Raw genomic sequence first — 26,381 nt, 5'->3', positions numbered from 1 at the left:
GAGCCATGGGAGGGACAGCTGGTGTTGGTGAGTGGAGGTTTGTCTGACCACCACCTCAAAGGGATCAGCTTTGGGCTGCTGGCTTTTTTCTCCTCCCCTTCGTGAATTTAGACAGGTTCTGATGCTACTACTACTATTACACAGGTGGAAGCCACGTGTATACCTCTGTCTGTGGGGTAGCTGCAGTCTCTTGAGATTGTAGTCTCCACTAATAGGCTTTAGAAGAGAATGCAGTCAGTCAGTCCCCCCTTCCTTACATCCCCAAAGATAGCTCTTTTTGTTTTAAGGCTGAGAAATTAAATGAGGGAGTTATATGTGCTGGATAATTTTAACAAGCCTGTTAGGTACCTGGCTTCTGGTTCATGACTTCTTTCTGAGCTGGGAAGACCCCTGGGGCTTTTATTTTTAGGGTTTGGAAGCCTTAAATCTCCCCCACTTCTTTAGATCTAACCTTTAAACGAACTCGAGGCCCTAAAAATTCAACCAATTCCAGACAAGGGAGTCTTTGGTCCGCTCTGGAGGAAACACAGCTTGAGTGGGCCTTTTCCTCATAGTGAGCTCTACAGCCTGGTAGATTATCAGCCCAGGAGGGGAAGAAGATTGTTGTCACTCCTGATCAGTTGAACGGTGGAAGGTCTTGCAGCCCTGCCCCCTCACAACACACCTGCCATCCCCTCATAGCCCCTGGAGTCAGTTTAGCTCAACTGTCGAGTAAGAAAGAATTTTTCATCTCCAATGTGAGGCCCCCTTACCTGTTTCATCCCCATAAGTGAGTTTAAAAAGGAAAACATACCAATTCTCCCTAAAACTTGATTCCTGCATTATTAGGAAGGCAGTTCCAAATATTTGTGCATAATTTTGTCATTATAGCTGAATGATCCTAGGACATTGAACTGTACATCATTCTTGCCTCTGGGTACATAGATGGTGGAGGGATTTGGGGACTTTGGAATGCAATGCCTTAGTTTCAGCCAGCCCAGGCCAGCTGAAGACCACTGTGAGGATGTTTGGTTTCTTTGAATGGCCTCCGATGTTCGCCTGCATCCTGGGTTCTTCCTGGAGAAGGGACAGTTCTGCTTTTTTTAACTTGGCCCTTTCACTGATCACTTTCTCGTTTATTTTTTTTATAGGACTGGGGACCAGTAAGGCAAGAAATTTTATCTCATTTGCCAAGGATTGCCTGAGTGTTTTGCTATTTCATGTATAGACTTATCTTTTTTATGAGAAATCTCGCAACATTTTACAGCAGACGTAGGTTACTTCATTTACTTCCTTCACCTTCCTTTATGAATGATTTGTGAATGTTATCAGTGTGGAGTTGAGGCTCCTCTGCCAGGATGTCAGGCTCCAAACTTCAGGGCCCTTCGCCTTAAGCGGTGTGCATGTGTCCTACGCCCTAGGAGCTGCAGGGGCCACAGGTGCCCCTGGAGCCTGGAGGCTGCCAATCATCAAAGGCTAGTGAGGGCGGCTCTGGAGGCATGGACCCTGCAGGCCCTGCAGCTGATGGCATTCCCCAGGTCGCTGAGGCATGTGAGGCCAGAGGTCAGGGAAGCCAACTGCACAAATTACCCCTAAGCCTGACTTTCCCGTCTCCCCTGGGAAAAGAGATTACCCATGGGTCCCTGGCCCTAGATACCGAACCCCACTGTGGGGCAATTTATAAAAAGCTCACAGTGACTGTCAGCATCCTCTCCTCTGGATTTCCATCATCACCTTTCTCGACCAGCTTTCCCTGGTGGTACAGACCATGCTGCACTTTGGGCCACCTGTTTACCACTAAGCCTAGGCTGAGAGAAGGAGGCTGAGGCCTAAGTTTGTGTCCCCTCCTAGGCAGTGCATCCTTGCCTGGACATTGATTCCTAGAGTAGTTGCCACTTTAGTATGGGGGCCTAACTATTTTCCTGTATGGCCCTTGGGTGTTCTTCTCCCACTTGTTTTGTTTCCCTGTTGCTGGAGAAGGGGGATGCTTAAAGGTTTGTCACTGCGGAAAATAAAACGGAGCTTCTGGGAAAAAAAAAAAAAAAAAGCTAGTGAACTCCTTCTCTTGTCTAGTGGTGAGATTCCTAAGGAGTCAATATGAAAATTCTAGACCTAGGAATTGCCCAGGGAACCTGATGGAAACAGAGGAAGTGAAATGGTCAGCAGTGTCGTCCCGGAGACCCAGGCTCCATACCTGACCTGTGGGAGAGGACACTGATGAAACCTGGCCCTCTTCAAGTCACTGTACCTTGAAATGACAGGCGTGCTGTTTTGCAGGATTAGCAGGTTTGGCTGTAGCAGTCACTCCTTGACTGTCTGCATGCAGCTGCACAGCTAAGACACTACAGAACTGCACTGTCCAGAATGCCCACACTTGCCATGTGTGACTTTTTTAATTAAAATTAGATAAAATTAAACCTTCAGTTCCTCGGTCATACTAGCTACATTTCAAGCACTCAGTAGCCACGTGTGGTTAGTGGCTTCCGTAACATGTGCTTAGTGGACAGTGCAGATATAGAATGTTTCCATCACCGCAGAAAATTTTCCTGGACGGTGCTGCTCTACAGCAGTTCTTCTTAGACTGGCCTGTGCCGCTCACCTCTGGGGACTCCCATTGCAGTGCACATTCTGATATAGCAGGTCCCAGGTGGGGCAAGGATTCCATATTTTTAATGAGCTCCAACGGGTGCCAGCACTGCTGATCCCAGACCACTCTTAGAGAGATCTGACTCTAGAGACTGCCAAAATGATTGTTGTTGTTGTTGTTAGTATAGTGTCCCATTTATTTCAACTTTCATAAATCAGCCTACCTAATAGGTAGGTAGTTTGACAAATGGAAATTTTTTTGAGCCTGAGGTCCACTTGTGGGCATAATGGAATTTAAATTAATCACAAGGGTCACACATTAGTATTGATTTTCCTACTTAATATAGAAAGAAAATTAAAAATGAACAAATACAATTAAGAAAATAGATTTTTTTTTTTTTTTTCCCTCTAAATGAAACACTTTGCCTTGGGCCACAGGGACCTGTTGTCTAAGAAAATCAAATTATAGAGGTTCTAGGGTTTCTGGAAGCACTCACTTGTCTATGCGAACTGGCTAGAAGAAATAAAAGTGATTCAACTGAATGCAGAAATTATCAAACAATATCATTAATATCACACGCAAGTAAATTATGCTGAAGATAATTCAAAAACAGTTGCAGCAACACATCGACAAGGAACTGCCAGAAATTCAGTCCGGGTTCAGAAGAGGAGATGGAGTAAGGGATGTCATTGCTGATGTCAGATGGATCTTGGCTGAAAGCAGAGAATACGAAAAAGATATTTACCTGTGTTTTATTGACTATGCAAAGATATTCTACTGTGTGGATCATAACAAATTATGGAAAACATTGCAAAGAATGGGAATTCCAGAACACTTAATTGTGCTCATGTACATAAACCAAGAGGCAGTTGTTCTAACAGAACATGGGGATACTGCATGGTTTGAAATAAGGAAAGGTGTGCATCAGGAGTGTATCCTTTCACCATACTTACTCATTCTGTAGGCTGAGCAACTAACCCAAGAACCTTGACTATGTGAAGAATGCAGCATCAGGATTGGAGGAAGACTCATTAACAACCTGCGATGTGCTGATGACACAACCTTGCTGGCTGGAAGTGAAGGGGACTTGAAGCACTTATTGATGAAGATCAAAGATCACAGCTTTCAGTACGGATTACACCTCAACATAAAGAAAACAAAATCCAACAACTGGATCAATAAGCAACATCATGAATAATGGAGAAAAGATTGAAGTTGTCAAGGATTTGTTTTTACCTGGATTCACAGTCAATGCCCATGGAAGCAGCAGTCAGGAAATCAGATGACATATTCACTTGGCAAATCTGCTGCAAAATGTCACCTTGAGAACTAAGGTGCACCTGACCCAACGCAAGGTATTTTCAATCGCCTCATAGGCATGTGAAAGCTGGTCAGTGAATAAGGAAGACCAAAGAAGAATTGATGGCCTTTAAATTATGGTGTTGCCACAGAATATTGAATATACCATAGACTGGCAGAAGAATGAACAAATGTGCCTTGGAAGACGTACAGCCAGAATGCTCCTTAGAAGCATATAGAGATGACAAGACTTCGTCTCAAGTGCTTTGGATATGTTATCAAGAGGGACCAATCCCTGGAGAGGAGCATCATGCTTGGTAAAGTAGAGGGTCAGCAAAAAAGAGAAAGACCCTCAACAAGATGGATTGACACAGTGACTGCAACAGTGGGCACACATTTACCAACAAATGTGAGGATGGCGCAGGACTGGGCACTGTTTCATACCATTTGATGCGGGGTCGCTATGAGAACCGACTCAACAGCACCTAACAACAGTGTTTCTGTATTTCCTTTATATGGTCTATAAAACCACAGCTCACATTGGTGTTATTTTGTAGGACTTGCGTGTGATAGAAAATGGCCACTGTTTAGAGCAAAGAAACTACCTATGGTGAATAAAACTGTGATGGAGAATGGTCACCATTATATATTTTTTTGAAGCAAGCAGTGTAGTATGTGTGAAAAAAATACTTAGAAGTTGGCTTTAAGTCAACTGTCATGGATTGAACTGTGTCCCCCAAAAATGTCTGTCAATTTGACTAGGCCATGATTCCCAGTGTTGTGTGATTGTCCACCATTTTGTCATCCGATGTGATTTTCCTGTGTGTTGTAAGTCTTATCTCTATGATACTGGTGAGGTGGGATTATCAGCAGTTGTGTTAATGAAGCAGGACTCAATCTACAAGATTAGGTTGTGTCTTAAGCCAATCTCTTTGCATATAAAAGAGAAGTGAGCAGAGAGACACGGGGACCTCATACTGCCAAGAAACAAGAACCAGGAGAATAGTGCATCCTTTGGACCTGGGGTCCCTGCGCTGAGAAGCTCTGCAACTGAGGAAGCTTGATGACAAGGACCTTCCTCCAGAGATGACAGAGAGGGAAATCTTTCTCCTAGAGCTGGCACCCTAAATTTGGACTTCTTGCCTCCCAAACTGTGAGAAAATAAAAAGCCATCCACTTGTGGTATTTCTGTTACAGCAGCACTAGATAACTAAGCAATTTAACAGGCGCTACAATTAAGGGGCTTTGTAGCTTTTTTTTTTTTAACAAGAAATTATTTCTGTGAACTTTTTTTTATTTGACTTCTCCATAAATGTCTTGTTATGTATTTTCTACTAGTGTAGATTTGCATGGCTTTCCTAATTCTGCAGATTGACATTCCTTATTTAATATGGGTTTAATTCTAACCCATAAATTCTAACTGTTAAAGGGAAAAGATGAGGTAATTTTGGGTATCCTTAGAATTTACCCAGTGGCAAGGCATAAGCACTCAACTGAATGGCATGCCCTTGTTTTGATTGGAATACTGATTATGAGGATGAAGACCTTTACAGATGTGGATATTAACTCATGTGAGCGAGCACTCAGCTTTTAGCGTGTCCACTCAAAGAATGCAGGGGTTCAGAGGAGGAATTTATGGTTTGGAATTTCCCAAAGCCAGATAGCTCTCGCATTAGAGGAGCTACTAATTTCAGAGTTGAATTTCCTTTTTCATTATCCTGCAGGAGGTTACACTGGATGCCAGTTGTCTTGATGCCCAGCAGTCTGTAGCCTGCTGCAGGTTTTAGTTATGCTCTTAAGATAATGTGCTTAGCTTGACTTGGTCTAGTGGCAAAGACAAATCTTGCTGTCCTTGGTGCCCTTTTCCTAAAAGTTGAATTTTGCTAGTTTTAAAAATGATTTCCTAGAGAATCCCTGACGGAGCAGGAGAGAGGTGGGATGCAGACCTCAAATTCTTGTAAAAAGACCAGACTTAATGGTCTGACTGAGACTAGAAGTACTCCAGAGGTCATGGTCCCCAGACCTTCTGTTAGCCCAAGACTGGAACCATTCCCAAAGCCAACTCTTCGGACAGGGATTGGACTGGACTATAAGATAGAAAATGACACTGGTGAGGAGTGAGCTTCTTGGATCAAGTAGACACATGAGACTATGTGGGCATTTCCTGTCTGGAGGGGAGACGAGAAAGCAGAGGGGGACAGAAGCTGGCTGAATGGACGCGGGGAATATAGGGTGGAGAGAAGGAGTGTGTTGTCTCATTAGAGGGAAAGCAACTAGGAGTACGTAGCGAGGTGTATATAAATTTTTGTATGGGAGACTGACTTGTAAACTTTCACTTAAAGCACAATAAAAATAAAAAAATAATAAAATAAAAATGATTTCCTGAGGCTATCTGTGACGGTTAAGATTGTGTGTCAACTTGGCTGAGCCATGATTCTCAGTGTTTACATGTGATCATTCCCATGATGGGATCTGGTGTGAGTAGCCAATCAGTTGAAGGGGAGTTTCTTTGTACGTGTGGCCTGCATCTGAATATAAGTGGATGTTCTGGCTTTTGTCTGCCATGGATCCTGCAGCTGTCTCCTATTCACCTGACCTCTGTTCTTAGAACTTGAGCTAACAGCTTATCTGCCGATCTTGGAATTTGTCTGTCCTCACAGCCTGTGAGCAAGAGCCCTGCTCTCCAACCTGCCAATCTTGGGTTCACTGGCCTGTGCAGCTACGTGAATCAGGAGAAGTCTTGAAGTCTTGACCTCTGACCTTGGGATTCCCTGATCTTCACAGCTTGTGCTTTGAAAGAAAGCCGTATTGTAGTAACAGAGCTGATATTGCCGAAAACCAAACTCAGAGTCTTATTGTAAGAGTGGCTGAATTACAATACCAGCTCAATTGCCAATGTCGAGAGGTGTCTGAAGTTAAAGTTAGGGCATTGATAGGAAGAAATAGGATCCTGAAACTTGGGCTGGGGGCATATGGGCAGATAATCAGGAAGCTGGAGACACTGAGCCCCTAAATTGCATTGAATCACTCCTGCCAACAGAACCACTCCATCTGCAGAGATTACTTCATGTTTGTCTGCTACACCACCCTGCCTAGAAAAACTATTAGCCCGTCCACTCTCATCTAATGAGATTAGCCCTAGCCCAGCTGCCTCTAAGGAGCCCTCCCCTGAGTCATTGCCTGGGGCATTGCCTGAGGCAGATGCTTTACAAGACAATGCTGAATGTTAAAACAATTCCACACTACTGATTCTGGCTTCTAGACCTATAACTAGATTTAAGTACCAGTGAGCCTCAAAAGGTGAAGTACAAAGTGTGAGCCAGGAGGAGGTACACTACACTCCAAAAGACTGCTTGACTTTTCTAATATGTACAAAGAGAAACCTGGGGAATATGTGTGGGAATGGCTATTAAGGGTGTGGGATAATGGTGCAAGGAACATAATGATGGATCAAACCAAAACCAAACCCACTGCCGTTGAGTTGATGCTGACTCATAGCGACCCTGTAGAACTGCCCCATAGAGCTTCCAAGGAGTGCCTGGTGGATTTGAACTGCCAACCTTTTGGTTAGCAGCCATAGCACCTAACCACTACGCCACCAGGGTTTCCAATGATGGATCAGTCTGAGTTTATTGATATGGGCTCACTAAACACAGATTCAATGTTTCAGCTCCAGAAGTTAGGAAAGGACCTAATAGTTTATTTGGTTGGGTTGCTGAAACTTGTATTATGTGGTGGCCTACGTGAAATCGAGTTGAAGTACCAGACCTGCCTTCATATACTGTAGAAGGAGGTATCCAAAGGCTTAGGGAAATTGGCATGCTAGAGTGGATTTATCAGGTTAGACCCACAGGCTCACACATGGAATGCCCAGAGGACACATGTTTTGCCACAACTGTGAGGGACAAATTTATGAAGGGAGCTCTAGCATCCTTGAAGACTGCTGTGATTGCTATTTTATGTAAATCAGATTTGACAGTGAAAACTGCCCTAACTGAATTAAGACACCTAACTACTACAGGGCTGATTGGACCCGATGGTATAGGGGCCAAGTGGTGGCACTCAATCGACAAAGATAAGGTGGGTGTGGTTACAGTAATGGACAGTGGAGTCAAAGCAGTAATCAGAATAGTCTGACTCATATGGATTTATGGCATTAGTTACTTAGTCATGGTGTCCCTAGGAGTGAAATAGGAAATCTACTAAATATTTACTTGATCTGTACAAACGGGTGAATTCTAGGTCAGGTGAACAGCAGTCTAACTTGAATTACCAGAATAGAGAGTCATGATCCCTCAGTCAATTCCCAGACTTGAGCGAGTTTAAAGACCCACAACCCCTTGAATGAAGGAAGGCCAGGTCCCCTTGAGGAAGGATGCCAATACACCGCCAAAAATTTATACCATTAATCTCTCCCAGCCTTTCCTAAAGGGATCTATGGCCTTTTACAAGAGAGACTGTTCACTGGGGAAAAGGAAAAATCACACTTTTTGAGGATTACTGGATACTGGCTCTGAACTGACACTGATTCCAGGAGACCCAAAACATCATTGTGGCCCACCAGTCAGAGTGGGAGCATATGGAGGTCGGGTTATTAATGGAGTCTTGGCTCACGTCCATCTCACAGTAGGTCCAGTGGTCCCCCAAACCCATCCTGTAGTGACTTCCACAGTTCCAGAATGCATAATTTAAATAGATAGACCCAGCAACCAGCAGAACCCCCACATTGGATCCCTGACAAATTGAGTAAGGTCTATTATGGTAGGAAAAGCCAAGTGGAAGCCGTTAGAACTGCCTCAACCTAGGAAAATAGTAAACCAAAAGCAATTCCGCGTTCCTGGAGGGATTGCAGAGATTACAGCCACCATCAAGGACTTGAAGGATGCAGCAGTGGTGATTCCCACCACATCTGCATTTGACTCACCTACTTACCCTGTGCAAAAAACAGATGGATCTTGGAGAATGACAGTAGATTATCGAAAATTTAACCAGATAGTGACTCCAGTTGCAGCTGGTGTTCTAGATGTACTTTCATTGCTTGAGCAAATTAATACATCTCCTGGTACCTGGTATGTAGCTATTGATCTGGCTAATGCCTTTTTCTCTATACCTGTTTCAGAAAACCACCAGAAGCAGTTTGCCTTCAGCTGGCAAGCCCAGCAGTACACCTTCACTTGCCTACCTCAGGGCTGCATCAACTCTCCAGCCCTATGTCATAATTCAGTCAGCAGGGAACTTGGTTGCCTTTCCCTTCCACAAGATGTCACACTGGTCCATTACTTTGATGACATTATGCTGATTGGACCTAGTAAGGAAGAAGTATCAATGACTGAGGACTTATTGGTAAACATTTGGGTGCTAGATGGTGAGAAATTAATCCCACAAAAATCCAGGCACCTTCCACCTCAGTGACATTTCTAGGGGTCCATTGGTATGGGGCATGTCGAAATATTTCTTCTAAAGTGAAGGATAAGTTATTGCATCTGGCTGCTCCTACAACTAAAAAGGAGGCACAATGCCTAGTGGGCCTCTCTGGATTTTGGAGGCAACATATTCCTCATTTGGGTGTGCTACTCCAGCCTATTTGTCAAGTGACTTGAAAAGCTTCTAGTTTTGAGTGAGGCCCAGAACAAGAGTAGGCACTGCAACAGGTTCAGACTGCCATGCAAGCTGCTCTGCCATTTGGGCCATATGATCCCGCTGAGCAAATGCCGCTTGAAATGTCCATGGCAGATAGAGATACTGTTTGGAGTCTTTGGCAGGCCCCTATTGGTGAATCACAGCACAGACCCTTAGAATTTTGGAGCAAAGCCCTACCATCTTCTGCAGATAACTACTCTCCTTTTGAGAAATGGCTTTTGGCTTGTTACAGGGCCTTAGTACAGACTGAACACTTAACTGTGAGACACCAAGTCACCATGAGGCCTGAGCTGCCCATCATGAACTAGGTGTTGTCTGACCCACAGAGTCATAAAGTTCTAAGTGCACAGCAGCACTCCATCATTAAATGGAGGTAGGATATATGAGATCAGGCCCAAGAAGGACCTGAAGGCACAAGTAAGTTGCATGAAGAAGTGACCCAAATGCCCATGGTCTCCACTCTTGTCACATTACCTTCCATCTCCCAGGCTGCACCTGTGGCATCATGGGGAGTTCAGTCAACTGAAGAAGACAAAACTCGTGCCTGGTTTACAGATGGTTCTGTGTGACATGTAGGTTCCACTTGAAAGTGGACAGCAGCAGCACTACAGCCCCTTTTTTGGGCCCTCCCTGAAGGACAGTGGTTGAAGGGAAATCCTCCCAATGGGCAGAACTTCAAGCAACGCAGCTGGTTGTTCACTTTGTTTGGAAGGAGAAATGGCCAGGTGTGTAATTGTATCTGATTCATGGGCTGTGGCTAATGGTTTGGCTGGTGATCAGGCACTTGGAAGGAACATGATTGGAAAATTGGAGAAACAGAAGTCTGGGGAAGAGGTATGTGGATAGACCTCTCTGAATGGGCCAAAGAAATGAAGATATTTGTGTCTCGTGAGTGCTTGCCAAAGGGTGACCTCAGCAGAGGATAATTTTAATAATCAAGTGGATAGAATGACACTTTCTGTGGAAAGCAGTCATCCTTTTTCCCCAGCAATTACTCCCATCATTGCTCGATGGGCTCATGAACAAAGTGGCCATGGTGGCAGAGATGGAGGTTATGCATACGCCCAGCAACATGGACTTCCATTCACCAAGGCTGACTTGGCTACAGCCACTAGTGAGTGCCCAATCTGCCAGAAGCAGAGACCAACACTGAGTCCCCAATATGGTACCATCCCTCGAGGTGATCAGCTAGCAACCTGGTAGCAAGTTGATTACATTGGACCACTTCCATGATGGAGAGAGCTGTGTTTTGTCCTTACTGGAATAGACACTCTGGATATGAATTTGCCTTCCCCGCATGCAATGCTTCTGCCAAAACTACCATCCATGGACTTACAGAATGCTTTATCCACCATCATGGTATCCCCCACAGCATTGCCTCTGATCAAGGGACTCACCTCACAGCAAATGAAGTGCGGCAGTGGGCCCATGCTCGTGGAATTCACTGGTCTTACCATGTTCCTTATCATCCTGAAGCAGCTGGCTTGATAGAATGATGGAATGGTCTCCTAAAGACACAATTACGGCACCAGCTAGGCAGCAATATCTTGCAGGGTTGGGCAGTGTTCTCCAGGAGGCTAAATGTGCTCTAAACCAGTGTCCAATATATGGTGCTATTTTTCCCATAGCCAGGATTCATGGGTCCAGGAATCAAGGAGAGGAAATGGAAATGGCACCACTCACTATTACCCCTAGCAATCCACTCACCAGGTTTTTGCTTCCTGTCCCCATGACTTATGCTATGCAGGTCTATAGGTCTTAGTTCCCAAGGGAGGAATATTCCCACTTGGAGACACATCACTGATTCCACTGAACTGAAAACTAAGAATGCCACCTGGCTGCTTTGTGCTCCTATGCCTCTGGATCAACAGGCAAAGAAGGGAGTTACCATACTGTTTGGTGTAATTGATCCTGAGTACCAAGAGAAAATCGGATTGGTATTACATAATGGAGGTAAAGAAGAGTATGTCTGGAATGCAGGAGATCCCTTAGGGCATCTCTTAGTACTACCGTGCCCTGTGATTCAAGTCAATTGAAAACTACAGCAACCCCCTGACACGACCACTAATGGCCCCAGACCCTTCAGGAATGAAGGTTTGGGTTTCCCCACCAAGTAAAGAACCACAACCAGCTAAGGTGCTTGCTGAGGGCAAAGGGAATATGGAATGGGCAGTGGAAGAAGCTAGTTCTAAATACCAGCTAAGTCCACGTGACCAGTTGTAGAAACAAGGACTGTAATTGTTATGAGTATTTCTTTTTTGTATATGTGCATCAAATATTTTTGTTTTCTTCACTTATAAAATATCAGATGTAAGCAGGGCTAGTGCATTTTCGGTTGTATGTGTGTTGTATCATGTTAGGCGCAGGTATGACTTTGTAATTGCCTTTATTCAGAGATCATGTATAGTTAGAGGAGGTGTGTACAGGTGCCAGGTTGACAAGGGGTGGACTGTGATGGTTAAGATTGCATGTCAACTTGGCTGGGCCATGATTCTCAGTGTTTGTATGTGATCACTCCCATGATGGGATCTGGTGGGAGTAGTCAGTCAGCTGAAAAGGAGTTTCCTTGTGTGTGTGGCCTGCATCTGAATATAAGCAGATGTTCTAGCTTTTGCCTGCTTTGGATCCTATAGCTCTCTGCTGTGCATCGGACCTCCAGTTCTTGGGACTTGAGCTAGCAGCTTATCTGCTGATCTTGGAATTCATTGATCTTCACAGCCTGGAAATAGAAATACCATGTGATCCAGCAACCCCACACCTAGGAATATATCCTAGAGAGATAAGAACCATCACATGAATAGAGATGTGCACACCATGTTCACTGCAACATTGTTCACAATAGCAAAAATATGGAAACAACCTAGATGCCCATCAACACAATAGAATACTATGCAAAGAGAAAGAACAGTGATGAATCTGTGAAGCATCTCACAACATGGATGAATCTAGAGGGCATCATGCTGAGTGAAATAAAAGTCAATCACAAAAGGACAAATATCATATGAGACCACTTCTATAGAAACTCATGAATAGGTTTACACACAGAAAGAAACAATCTTTGATGGTTATGAGGGAGGGGAGGGAGGGGAGGGAAAAACACTAAATACACAATAGATGAGTGGTAACTTTGGTGAAGGATAAGACAGTACACAATACTGGGGAAGCCAGCATAACTTGTCCAAGGCAAGGTCATGGAAGCTCCTTAGACACATCCAAACTCCCTGAGGGACCAAATTACTGGACTGAGGGCTTTGGAGACTGTGGTCTCAGGGAATATCTAGCTCAATTGGCATAACGTAGTTTATAAAGAAAATGTTCAAAATAAATAAAGAAAATGTTCTGCATTCTACTTTGGTGAGTAGCACCTGGGGTCTTAAAAACTTGTGAGCGGCCATCTAAGATACTTCTGCTGGTCCCACCCCATCTGGAGCAGTGGAGAATGAAGAAACCAGACACAAGGGAAAGATTAGTCCAATGGACTAATGGACCACAACTACCAGTCTCCACCAGACTGAGTCCAGCACAACTAGATGGTGCCCAGCTACCACCACTGACTGCTCTGACAGGGATCACAATAGAGGGTCCCAGACAGAGCTGGAGAAAAATGTAGAACAAAATTCCAACTCACCAAAAAAAAAAAAAAAACCAGACTTACTGGTCTGAGAGAGACTGGAGAAACCCTGAGAACATGGCCCCTGGACACCCCTATAGATCAATAATGAAGTCACTCCTGAGGTTCACCCTTCAGCCAAAGATTAGACAGGCCGATAAAACGAGACTAAAGGGCAAGGATGAGAAGGCAGGAGGGGACAGGAAAGCTGGTAATGGGGAACCCAAGGTCAAGAAGTGGTGAGTGTTGACATGTCATGGAGTTGGCAACCAATGTCACAAAACAATACGTGTGTTAATTGTTTAAAGAGAAACCGTTCTCCGTAAACCTTCATCTAAAGTACAATAAAACAGAACAGTAGTTAGTGATGATGATGATGGTGATTTCCCTCATTTGAACTTCCCAGTAACCCTAGGAATTGAGTGGTTTTTAACTGAGTGTCTAGATGAGGAACTGAGGCCAGAGTGAGTAAGAACTTGCCCAAGCTCAGACAACTAGGAAGTGGTTGGATGGAGATTTGAGCACGTTGTCTTGAACTCTGTCCCTGTTTTTCCCAGGACTCCCGTGTAGCTCCCTGGAATAAGGCACCACTTCCTGCCTTAGGAGCTTAGTAGTGATCAGGTGCTGTGGGAGATCAGAGAGTCAGGCTAAGGCTTCAGAGGACTTTTTTTAAGTTCATTCTCACAGATTTGTTCTCGTATATTCAGTAAACCTTCATTTCATGCAAGGAGATGAGCCTGATCTAGACCCAGGCTTTGCACAGGGAGACAAAGTGGGCCTGGCATTCTGGGCTGGGAGCCAGAACGTATAGGGACATCACAGAAGCATGAAAGCATGCAGTGTGGTTCTGTCAGGCATGAGTGGAGGGCACGGCCTCGGAAGGCAGACACGGGTGAGGTGACCACCTCAGCTGATGTCTGATTGAGCATGACTTTGAGTTCCTTGCCAAATAAGGAGTGAACATGCCGTTGCTTCTGTACCTGTTATAAGTACTCTGACTTCTCTGAGGTATTTGTCTTGGATCAGAAGAAAGCTCAATAAATGTTAACTTTCCTCTACCGTCGTTTCTTCGGAAATGTTTGAGAGACTCCTTTACCAAATCTCTTTCTGATTGAGCCCACTGGTGACTCGAGGGCTCCTGTTCTTAGCCCTTGCTGAATGTCGTGGATTAGATTATGTCCCCCCAAAAATGTGTGTATCAAATTGGTTGGGCTATGATTTTCAGCATTGTGTGGTTGTCCTCCATTTTGTGATTGTAATTTTATGTTAAAAGGATGAGAGTGGGATTGTAAACAGCACCCTTACCCAGGTCACATGCCCAATCCAATGTAAAGGGAGTTTCCCTGGGGTGTGGCCTGCACCACCTTTTATCTCTCAAGAGATAAAAAGGAAAGGGAAGCAAGCAGAGAGGTGGGAACCTCATACCACCAAGAAAGCATCCGGAGCAGAGCGTGTCCTTTGGACCTGGGGTCCCTGCGCCTGAGAAGCTCCTCAGCCAGGGGAAGGTTGATGACGAGGAATCTTCTTCCAGAGCCGACAGAGAAAGCCTTCCTCGGGAGCTGACACCCTGAATTTGGACTCGTAACCTACTAGACTGTGAAAGGATAAATTTCTCTTTTGTTAAAGCCATCCACTTGTGGTGTTTCTGTTACAGCAGCACTAGGTGACTAAGACACTGAGGCAACTGTCTCCTTTATTCATAACTTCCTTCTGCCCAAATCTAGTGTCTTTGGCCGTTTTTCTTTTTGATCTTATTTTTGTATTTACATGCAACACTATTAAAGACCATAACATCTTTCCTTCATCTTGCAAATGAGCACGTGCCCACTATGTGCTCAGTCCTAGAACAGGGACCAAGAGCACACAATTCAGCTGTCTGCTTCTCCTGCCCCCTCCTTGGACTGTGGAACCCAGCGCTCTCAATTGTGCGTTTGGCTTCTCTCATCCCAGTCAAGCCTGGAGATGCCGTCTTCAAACTCTTCATTTCTGTTCTCTTCTAGTTTTACATCCCTAAACCAAAAAAAACAAACGTTTTTTTTTGTGTTCTAATTGATTCCGACTCATGACAACACCATGTGTTTCAGAGTAGAATTGTGTTCTATAGGGTTTTGTTTTGTTTTCGAAGTTAGGATCTATTGAATTAGGTTTCTCGTTTAGTATTCTTAAATGAACTCGTGATACCAGCATAGAATAAAATATACTCTACAGTTTCAAGTTGATGTACACTCTCTTTTCAATTTTTTAATATCTGATGGCAAATATAGCTGTATTTCTCAATTTATTAGATTTTGGTGCTGTAACATCTTTGGTTCAGTGATTTGGGAGTAAGGAATACAACAAAAACCAGGAAAGAAAAACAAAACAAAACTCTGTTTTTCTAAGTATGATTTCTCTGAATGTTTAATTACTGCTTCATTACTTCTGGAGCACTTTGTACATACTTGCATTTGCCTGATATTAAATCGGAGCCCTGGTGATGCAGTGGTTAAGAGCTACAGTGAGCTACGGCTGCTAACCAAAAGGTCAGCATTTCAAATCCACTGGTCGCTCCTTGGAAACCCTATGGGGCAGTTCTACTCTGTCCTACAGGGTCACTATGAATCAGAATCAACTTGATGGCAACAGGTTTGGTTTTAGTATTAAATCTCCCCCACAAGACTGTAAACTCTTTAATACTAGGGGTTGTGGTAGTCTGTCACACTGGTGACCCTCAGTGAACTGTACCTTCTGGTCATCATGTTCTTTATGCAGGATTGGCCTGGGTTGGCCTATGATTTGCTTTAACCACTAGGATGTGGTGGAGGTGACACTGTGCCACTCCTGAGCCTCAGTATGCCTTAACTCCATAGGGTTTTCATTGGCTGATTTTTCAGAAGTAGGTTGCCAGGCCTTTCTTCTGAGGTGCCTCTGGGTGGATTCAAACTGCCAGCCTTTTTATTACGAACAGTTTGTGTATTGCCCAGGGACTCCAGGTTCTACCTTTTTTGTAATGTTGAGGGCGTCTGACTGTTGGGCTGTGCCTTAGATATCTAGTGCTGCTATAACGGAAATACTACAATTAGATGCCTTTAACAAATAGAAATTTATTTTCTAATAGTCTAGGGAGCTAGAAGTCCGAGTTCAGGGTGCCAGTTCCTGGGGATGGCTTTCTCTCTCTGTCAACTCTGGGGGAAGGCCCTTGCCATCAATCTGCCCCTGGTCTAGGAGCTTCTCAGCACAGGGACCCTGGGTCCAAAGGACACATGCACTCCTGGCTCTTCTTTCTTGGTGGTAATGGCGTCCCTGTCTCTGTGCTTGCTTCTCCTTTTATCTCTTGTAAGATAAAAGGTGATGCAGGCCACAGCCCAGGAAAACTCCCCCTACATCAGATCAGGGTTGTGACTTGAGTAAGGGTATTGTATCCCATCCTAATCCTCTTTAACACAACCTAATCTTGCCTCATTAACCACAGGTAGAGGTTAGGGTTTTAGCACATAGGATAATCACATCAGATCACAAAATGGTGGGCACCACACCATACTGGGAATCATGGCCTAGCCAAGTTGACGCACAATTTAGAGGGACACAATTCAATCCATAAGAGGCTGTGTGCCTTTCTGGAGCTCAGGCCATTATTTGCATATCTAGGCTCTCCATCTAGGTTTTATTTCTTAAGGTGGGGAACATGTCTTTTAATCTTTATCCTGTGCCTAGGTCTGGCTCCAAGAGATGCATAGTATTGTTGACTGTTTTATCAGCTACAATAAACGCTTCTAGAATTGAGAATAATTAAGGGGATTTGATTTCATCTTTGGCTGAGGTGTTAGAAGCATTGTTGCTCTCAGGAAAGTTTTTCTAAGAAGTATCCTGTTCTACAGGGACAAAATCTCTGAATACAGTCTAAATCAAAGACCTGGGTAATTTTAAATGATACATAATTTAGAAAAATAAATAAGAGCTAAAATTAGGAGATCTAGAGTATTGTTGGTATGAGCCAGAATGCGGCATATGTCTTCTTTATTCTGGACCCCTTGCCCCTGATAACAGTGACCAGCGTTTGGCAGTTGCTCAGTAAATGTCTGTCCTATAAATACTGAATTCATGAGGTTGTAAGAAGATAAAGCTCTATGCTTTGTGCTTTCACTCCCGATTACTGTTCTATGCGATTAATATTCTGTGGGATTACTTGGTGTGACTCTTAATCATTTTGCTCCCGATTTTTAGCACTGGTTTTAAAAGGAGACTCACAGATTTAAAAAGAAAACTAGAGTCCTCAGGTGTCTTACTATTTCTTATTCATTGAAATTTTGCTTCTTCATAAAGCATGAACATTTTTGTTTTTCTAAGGCAGATACTTGGATTTGGTGGAGGGTGTCATATCTTAGGACACCAGCACTGACCTGCTTCTCTCCCCGCAGCCCCCTTCAGTGGCTTACTCTGTGTAACAAGTGCCCACACCGTATTATCTCACAGTTTTCATGGGTCAGGACTCTGGGCACAGGTTAGCTGGGTCCTTTCTGCTCAGGGTCTCACAAGGGTACACTCTAGGTGTCAGCTGAACAGCGTTCCTAATCTGAGGATCAGAGTCCTCTCCCAAGCTCACGTGGTTGTTGGCAGAATCGCAGCTGGAGGACTGAGAGCCCGTGTTCTTGTCACTCTCAGTACTCTCAGCTCCTGGAAGCTGCTTGCAGTTCGTTACCACCAGCCACCTCCCAACATGGCAGTTACTTCTTCAAGACCAGCAGCTGCTGTCTCCAGCTGCTCAGGTGGAACCATACATAAGGTGACATAATCATGGGAGAGATTGTGCCATCCCCTTTGCCATACTCTCCTGGCTAGGAGCCAGTCGTAGGCTCTGCCCATACACGGGCAGGCCTGGCGGGGTCACCTCAGGGAGCGTCCACTACGTGAGGTCATTCATCCGCTCTGGTGGCACCCTGGACTCCACTCAGGCCTGCCCCGTGTGGCCGTCAGTGGTCTCCAGTCAGCTGCCTGAGCATCTCTCCGTCCAGAGTGTGCTCAGAGCTTCTGCCGGTTCTTTCCCTAATAAAGCACAGGCGCACCCTGTGGGGTCCCTTTGTGCGCATTAAAGGTGCTTTGTGAGGTGCTTTATGAGCAGAAAGCCAACATGGCGAGAACCATTCCCAGAATCCACCGTACGGTAGCAGAATAGCTGACTTCATTCGTTTGTATTTTATTGTCAAATTTACAGTACGTAACAAGCTATAACTTGAGTCCACTTTAATTAATGTACTGCTGCTTCTGTGGAAGGAAAATATCTTACCTGCGAGGCTGAATTTCCTGTGCGATCAATTTCTGTGTACAGTAGAACAATTAATGTTTGGGTTTAGATTTACTGAAGGTCAGATGTTATCTTCCGCAACATGTTCTCATGTTTGGGGTTCAGAGACATGGCTCGTGGTTCTATACTTCTAACTCTAGTCTTTGCAAGGTACTCCATGAGCGCACGGGGTGAGCTGGGAGGTGAGGACACTCGCATAGAAACAGCATAAGGTGATGTGGCGGATGTTGGGCTTTCCTCATAGTGTTTTCACATCTGACATCCGTCATAAAGTTACTGAATTTCAATCACATTTTCTGACCTTGGCAGCATCTCTTAATAACGAATGTTTGACTTATGTCACTATGGGGTTTAAAATGTTAAAATAATGGCATAAACCAAAAAAAACCCGTTTCTGTCAAGTTGATTCCAACTCATAACCACCTTATAGGCCAGTGTAGAATGGCCCTATAGGGTTTCCAAGGAGCAGCTGGTCAATTCAAACTTCTGGCCTTTAGGTTAGCAGCCGAGCTCTTAACCACTGTACCACCAGGGCTCCAAAATAATGGCATAGAGTACTTACCAAAATTGTTCACAGAAGTTCAGATATGTGTACAGTGTTGTGATTGCAGTTATCCTTACTTTCTTGCTTGCATTCACCAAGGTCCCCCTCTTGGCTGCCTCGTTGGCATATACACATATGCTAATGTCTCTTATCTTTACAAATGGACAAACACTCCCTTGACTTACCCCTTTTTGACTTATCGCTTCCTTTAGCCCCTGCCTCTTGGAAACCCTGGCGGTATAGTGGTTAAGAGCTATGATTGCTAACCAAAATGTTGGCAGTTCGAATCTACCAGGTGCTCCTTGGAAGCCCTATGGGGCAGTTCTACTCTGTCCTATAGGGTCACTATGAGTTGGAATTGATGGCAATGGGTTTTTTTGTTTGTTTGTTTGTTTGCTCTCCTTTATGATAAAACTTCAGAGAGTTCATGGTCACTGCCTCCCTTATCTCTCTGCCATTTCTCTCCCAGCCTTCTTCTTCTACTGAGTCAACTTCTTCAAGACCAGCAGATGCTGTCTCCAGCTGCTCAGGTGGAATCATATATAAGGTAACATAATCACAGGAGAGATTGTGCCATCCCCTTTGCCATATGTGACCTCCACGTTGCCAAATCCAAGGTCTCTTATTCTGCTCGACCTCTCAGAACCACTTCTCACAGATGGCTCCTCCCTTGTTCTTGAAACAATGTTTTGCTGAGTTCCTCTTCACTGACAGTTCGGTCCCAGTCTCCTCTGTAGACGCCTTTTCTTCGGCTTGATCCAACAAGTCTGTGTTCCTGGGCTGCATCCTGGGCCCCTTTTCTAGCTACATCCTCCTGCGGTGACGTCATCAAATGCTGTGGCTTTAAATGCCATCTCTACTCCAGTGACTCCTCATCTTTATATCATATATCTCTATAAACCCAGCAGCCTAATAAGCATATGAAATACTCTTGGTGTAACTTGACCAAAACACAACTTTAATTCTCATCCTGCTCCCCCAAACTTGCTCCCCCTACAATTTCCTTATCCATCCAGTTGTTCAGACCCAGTTTTACAGCATATGAATTATATCAAAAAGTTATCCTAGAATTTTTTCTTTCCCTTAACCCTACATCCAGTTTATTAGGATGTCATGGTGATTCCATCCCTGAAATCAAAGACCTGGCTACTTCTTATGTCTACTATGTAGCTCTAAACCAAGCCAGCGTCATATTCTGGCCTATTCAAGGTATAACAGCTTCCAGACTGGTATTCCTAGTTCTACTCTTGCTTCCTGCAATCCAGTCTCCAGAGAGCAGCCACAGTGATCTTTTTAAAATGCAGATAATTAAGGGTAGACAACTAGATCAATGGTATAAAATCGAAAGTCTAGAAATAAACCTATACATTTATGGTCAGTGGATTTTGACAAGGGTGCCAAGATAATTCAATGGGGAAAGAATAGTCTCTTCAACAAATGGTGCTTGGACAACTGGATAACCACATGCAAAAGAGTGAAATTTAGACCACTACCTCACGCCATAAACAAAAATTAACTCACAGTGGATCAAAGACCTAAATATAAGCGCTAAATCTGTAACACTCTTAGAAGAAAACATAGACGTAAATCTTGATGATCTTAGATTATGCAATGGTTTCTTAGGATACCCAAAACACAAACAGTCAAAGGAAAGTAGATAAATTGGGCTTCATCATCATTAAGAACTTGTGCTTCAAAGACAGTGAAAAGACAGTCCACAGAATGGGTAAAAATAATTGTAAATTATATCTGATAAGGTTTCAGTATTCAGAAAATATAAAGAACTCTTACAATTCAATAATAAAAAGATAGTCCAATTAGAAAGTGGGCAAAGGATTTGAATAGACAGTTCACCAAAGAAGCTCTACAAAGATATGAAAAAAAGTTCAAAATCATTAGCTGTTTTTGTGTGCCATCAAGTCGATTCTGACCATAGTGACTGTATAGGACAGAGTAGAACTGCCACATAGGGTTTCTAAGGCTGCAGACCAAAAGGTCAGCTGTTCAAACCCACCAACTGCTCCAAGGGAGAATGACCCTATAGGGTCACTGTGAGTTGAAATGGACTCAACAGCAGTGGGTTTGGGTTTATTTTCTTTTGTAATCTTTGAGGAAGCAGATTGCCACATCTTTCTCTCACAGACTGGCTGGTGGATTCGAACCTTTCAGTTAGCATCTGAGCACTTAACCACTATTCCACCAAGACTCCTACATTAGTAATTGCCTGTTGGTCCGTTGCAGTTGAGTCGATTCCAACTCATAGCGACCCTATCGGACAAAGTAGAACTGGCCCATAGGATTTCCAAAGAGTTGTTGGTAGATTTGAACTGCTGACCTTTTGGTTCACAGCCAAGCTCTTCGTTAGGGAAATGCAAACCAAAACCGCAATGAGATATACCCTTATTAGATACATACCCACTGGGTTGGCTATTATCAGAAAAATGGAAAGTATCAAGTGTTAGCCAGGCTGTGCATTGCAGGTGGGAATGTAAAATGGCATACCAATGTGGCAAACATCTGGCAGTTCCTCCAAGAGTTGAACATATGGCCCATCATTTCCACTCCAAGAGAAATGAAAACATGCACCCACATGAAATTTTGTGCACCAATGTTCATAGCAGCGTTATTCGCAATAGGCCCAAAGTGGAAACAACCCAAATGTCCATCAGCCAACTGATGGATTAACAAAATGGCCATTTATTGTGTGATTCCTTTTATATGAAATATCCAGAACAGGCAAATCCTTAGAGACAGAAAACAGATCAGTGTTTGCCCCAAGGCTGCGGGAGGGAAATGGGGAACGACTGCTAATAGGCAAGGGTTTCTTTCCGGGGTGATGAGAATGTTCTGGAATTAGATAGTGGCAGTGTTGCATAACCTTTTGAATGTACTAAATACTGTTGATTGGTACACTTTAAAAAGCTAAATTTCACAGTATGTGAATTATATCAATTAAAAAAAAAAACCCGGAAAAATGCATTTCATATCACGTTACAACCACTGTGTGTAAAATCCTCCGTTGCTTCCTGTATTGGTTTGCTATCGATGCTATAAATAATTATCACAGACTTGGTGGCTTAAAACAGCAGAAATTTATTCTCGCACAGCTCATGAGACATGGGTCTCACTGGGCCACAATCAAGGTGTTGGCAGGGCTGTGTTCCTTCTGGGGGCCCTGGGGAGACCCCGTCTCCTTGCCTTTTTCAGCTTCTAGAGGCTGCCTTGGTTCGTGGCCTCATCATGTTCAAAGCCAGCAGTGGCAGGTGGAGTCTTGGTGCCGCATCTCTGATTCTCTGCAGCCAGGAAAGGTTCTCCACTTCTAGGATTCATGAGATTAGATTGGGCTTACCTGGATGGTCCAGGATACTCTCCCTCTCAAAGTCCCTAACCTTGATGACGTCCTCAGTCCATTTTGCCTTGTAAGGTAACATATTCACAGAATCCAAGGAATGGAACGTGGACGTCTGTGGGGCTGTTACTCTGCCAACCTCAGTTCTCTTCACATACGAACAAAAGCCAAAGTCCTCCGCCTGTCTCATAGGCAGGCCCCTCCTTGCCCCTGTAACTTCTCCTCAGCTTCTCCCCTCTCCCCTTAGACTGCAGCTGAGCTGGTCTTAAACAGCGAGTGTATTCTCCCTCAGGCCTTTGCTCTTGTTTCCTTTGCCGAAATTATTCTCTTGTCAGCTTTCTGCCTGGCTGACTGACTTCTCCATTTCATTCTAGTCTTGGCTTTAATGTTACCTCAGAGAAGCACAGACTCTGATAAGCCTTCCAGCCATTACTCTGATGTGACCTCAGTTTAATTCACTGCAAAGCACGTGCCACACTGGAAGGTTTTCTCGTGCGTGTGTGAGTGTGTGTGTGGCCTTCTGTGTGGATAGGAGCCACGTCTGCCTGTGTACAGCTGTATCTCCTGTGACCCTAGAGTGATGAGACATGACTGGGAGAGGGCAACTCAAGCTTCCACTTGTGCACAAGCGTGAATGCTGCAGGCAGTCGTGGAAACTTGACTTTCAAATCATTTGAACTTGGAATTCCATAGTCCTTGATGAGCGATTTGAATTACTTCAGTCTGCACTATTTGCATTATTTAAAAGTGCACATGTAAAGGAAAATGGCTTGAATATTCTTATATACTCTATTTTAAATTTGCACAAATCAGATTCATATGAAATATTATGTTCTGTTTTTTTGGGGGTATCCCCATAAAAGGGGTTTTCAAGAGTTAGAACTTGCAGACTGGGTTTAGTTTTATTTTTCAATATTGAGTCTTCACTTGTGGACAAGGTGACCCCTCTCTTTCTCCTTCACACCTCTCTGTCACCCCTCTTACAGAAAGCACACTCCAAATTGCCATCAGATGAAGCCCACTCTCTTCAGTGTGTTCTGTGAGATCAAGGAAAAGACAGGTAGGCCGTCGGGAGAGACCATGTGGCTCCTGGGACACACGACTAGACACGCCTCGTGTACGCCTGGGACATTTTGCACGTCCCATCTCTGGCAATGGAAGGTTCATTTCTGCCTTGTCAGTGTTTATAACTGGAGAAAGACTCTTTCAAATAAGTAGCAAATAGATGTGTGCTAGACACAAGACCTAAGAGTTGCTGTGGCATTCGATTGCTTTGGAAAAGGAAAAGTATCATGTAATGAGAAAAGCGGAGTAATCACAATTTTGTTCTTGTTTGCTTTACACATCCAAAGTAATTATCCTGGATTAAAAAAAATTTTTTTAATTATATTTTATTGAGTTTTTGGTAAAAGTTTACACAGCAAGTTAGGTTCCCATTTGACAGTTTCCACATAAAATGTTCGGTGATGTTAGCTACATTTATCACAATCTGACAACATTCTCTTTTTTTTCACGGAACAGTTTCTACATGTACAATTTAATGACATTGATTACATTCTTCGAGTTGTGCAGCCATTCTCAACCCTCCTTTTCTGAGTTGTTCCTCCCTCATTAACATAAACTCACTGCCCCCTAAGGTTCCTATCTGATTTTTCAAGTTGCCATTATCTAAAAATATTTTTTATTTTGAATTAACTTTAGTCTTGCAGATAAGTTGAAGAAAGCAGATCTCTAGTATACCCTTCCCCAAGCATCCTCTAATGTGTTAATGCCCTAATAACCGTAGTGCCATGATCAAAACCAGAAAATCAGCATTGGTGCTGGGCTATTTAACTGAACTCCAGCCCATATCCGGGGCTCCTCAGTTTCCTCCCAATGGAGGTCTCTGGTCCAGGGTCCCGTCTGGAGTCCCACATGCATGTAGTCTCCGCGTCTCCTTAGCTTCCTCCAACCTGCGATGGTTCCCCTGTCTTTCCTCATCTACAATCTTGACACTGTTGGTGAGAACTGCCCAGCCATGTAGAATGTCCCTGAGTGTGGTTTGTCTAACGTTTCCTTGTGACTAGACTGCAGTGGTGCATCTTGGCAGGAATTCCACACACATGACATTGTGTCCTCTTGTGCGTCTTAGCGGGGCACGTACTATCTTAGCTCCTACTGCTGATGGTGGTTACCTTGATTGCATGGTTAAGGTTAGTAACAGTATATATAGTCTGGAACGGTAGCCACCAATATGCAGCAGGCATCACCACCTACGTGGTTAGATTTCAGTCTGCATCCTTGGCAGGAGTGGCACGGAAACGAGGCCATGCTCTCCTCAGGTGTGGGTTCGTCCCATGGCACATGCCTTCAGTTGTCCCACTGCCCCAATCGCTTGATTAAGATGGTGTCTGCCAGCCTGCTCCCGTTTAAAGTTTCTCTGTTTCTCTTTGTGGTAAGTATTCTGTAGGGAAGTATTTGAGATGGTATAAATAACCCATTCCTCCTTAAACTTTCAATTGGTTTACTTATTTTGTGTCAGTATGGATTCATAGGCACCCTGGTGGCACAGTGGTTAAGACCAAAAGGTCAGCAGTTCAAATCCACCAGCCACTCCTTGGAAACCCTATGGGGGCAGTTCTACTCTATAATTATAGTCGCTATAGGATCAGTATGAGCTGGAATCGACTTGACAGCAACGGGTATGAATTCGTAGAGTCCTATCATATCACAGTCTCTTGCTCAAATTGTCGCAGATTTGGCCCGTGGGAGCCCATTCCGGCTGGCCTCGTGTCCTTCTGACATATCTCCATTACTCTCTGAGCACTTCTGTACTTGCTGCTGCAGCATGTTCCAGCTCTTTCTCCAAGGTTCCATGTAGAGTCAAGTAGTGTTGAGAAGTCAGGATCCAGTGTTGCTGCCCCCAGGTAGTCTCGGAACCGAGAGCCATGTGTGTATACACCTGTGTGTGTGTGAATGCATGCACACAGACTTACACACACATGTATATACACATGCATGCGTTTTTCTCTATCTGTATATTGAAAACCTTGAGTTCATTCCAATATCTTTAATTCTAGTCCAACACCACAGGGTTCACTCTCTTTTCGTGCACCATATTGCTGGGCCTTTAATGAGGATGCTGGCTGACACCCCTGAGTGAGACTTGTTCCTGTGTCAGCATCAGCTCCCCGCAGGGTCCCACACCTGGTGGTGGCTGTGTCTAGCCCAGCTCTGGAGCCCCTAGGCCTTTCCTCATGGTTCCCATTGTTACTGTGCAATTAAAGTTAGAGCACTTCTTTGGATGAAAAATCTTGTTGTTGTTAGGTGCCCTTGAGTCGGTTCAGACTCAGCGACCCTATGCGCAACAGAACGAAACACTGCCCGGTCCTGCGCCATCCCCACAATCGCTGCTGCGCATGAGCTCATTGTTGCAGCCGCTGTGTCAATCCACCTCAGCGAGGGTCTTCCTCTTTTCCGCTGACCCTGTACTTTGCCAAGCATGATGTCCTTCTCCAAGGACTGATCCCTCCTGACAACACGTCCAAAGTATGTAAGACGCAGCCTCGCCATCCTTGCTTCTAAGGAGCATTCTGGTTGTACTTCTTCTAAGACAGATTTGTTCGTTCTTTTGGCAGTCCATGGTATGTTCGATATTCTTGGCCAAAACCACAATTCAAAGGCGTCAATTCTTTTTCAGTCTTCCTTATTCGTTGTCCAGCTTTCACATGCAAATGATGCAATTGAAAATACCAAGGCTTGGGTCAGGCGCGCCTTGATTTTCAAGGTGACATATTTGCTTTTTAACACTTTAAAGAGGTCCTTTGCAGCAGATTTACCCAATGCAATCTGTCATTTGATTTCTTGACTGCTTCCATGGCTGTTGATTGTGGATCCAAGTAAAATGAAATCCTTCACAACTTCAATCTTTTCTCCGTTTATCATGATCTTGCTCATTGGTCCAGTTGTGAGGATTTCTGTTTTCTTTATGTTGAGGTGCAATCCATACTGAAGGCTGTGGTCTTTGATCTTCAATTGTAAGTGCTTTAAGTCCTATTCGCTTTCAGCAAGCAAGGTTGTGTCATCTGCATAACACAGGTTGTTAATAAGTCT

The 26,381-nt window shown here is 44.1% G+C and overlaps 1 protein-coding gene across 1 annotated transcript in view; it reads left to right on the top strand.

Moving 5' to 3' along the window:
* Nucleotides 1–26,381, top strand: part of PBX4 (PBX homeobox 4) — a 41,720-nt gene that overhangs the window by 5,122 nt on the left and 10,217 nt on the right. Inside the window, 2 exon segments of the mRNA XM_023552182.2 lie at nucleotides 19,410–19,487; nucleotides 23,276–23,349. Of these exon segments, the coding sequence (XP_023407950.2) occupies nucleotides 19,410–19,487; nucleotides 23,276–23,349 (152 nt within the window).

This window comes from Loxodonta africana, chromosome 3 (assembly GCF_030014295.1).
Source record: "Loxodonta africana isolate mLoxAfr1 chromosome 3, mLoxAfr1.hap2, whole genome shotgun sequence".
Classification (NCBI taxonomy): domain Eukaryota; kingdom Metazoa; phylum Chordata; class Mammalia; order Proboscidea; family Elephantidae; genus Loxodonta; species Loxodonta africana.
The sequence above is the reverse complement of the archived record's forward strand: the minus strand, read 5'-3'. Positions and strand labels throughout refer to the sequence as shown.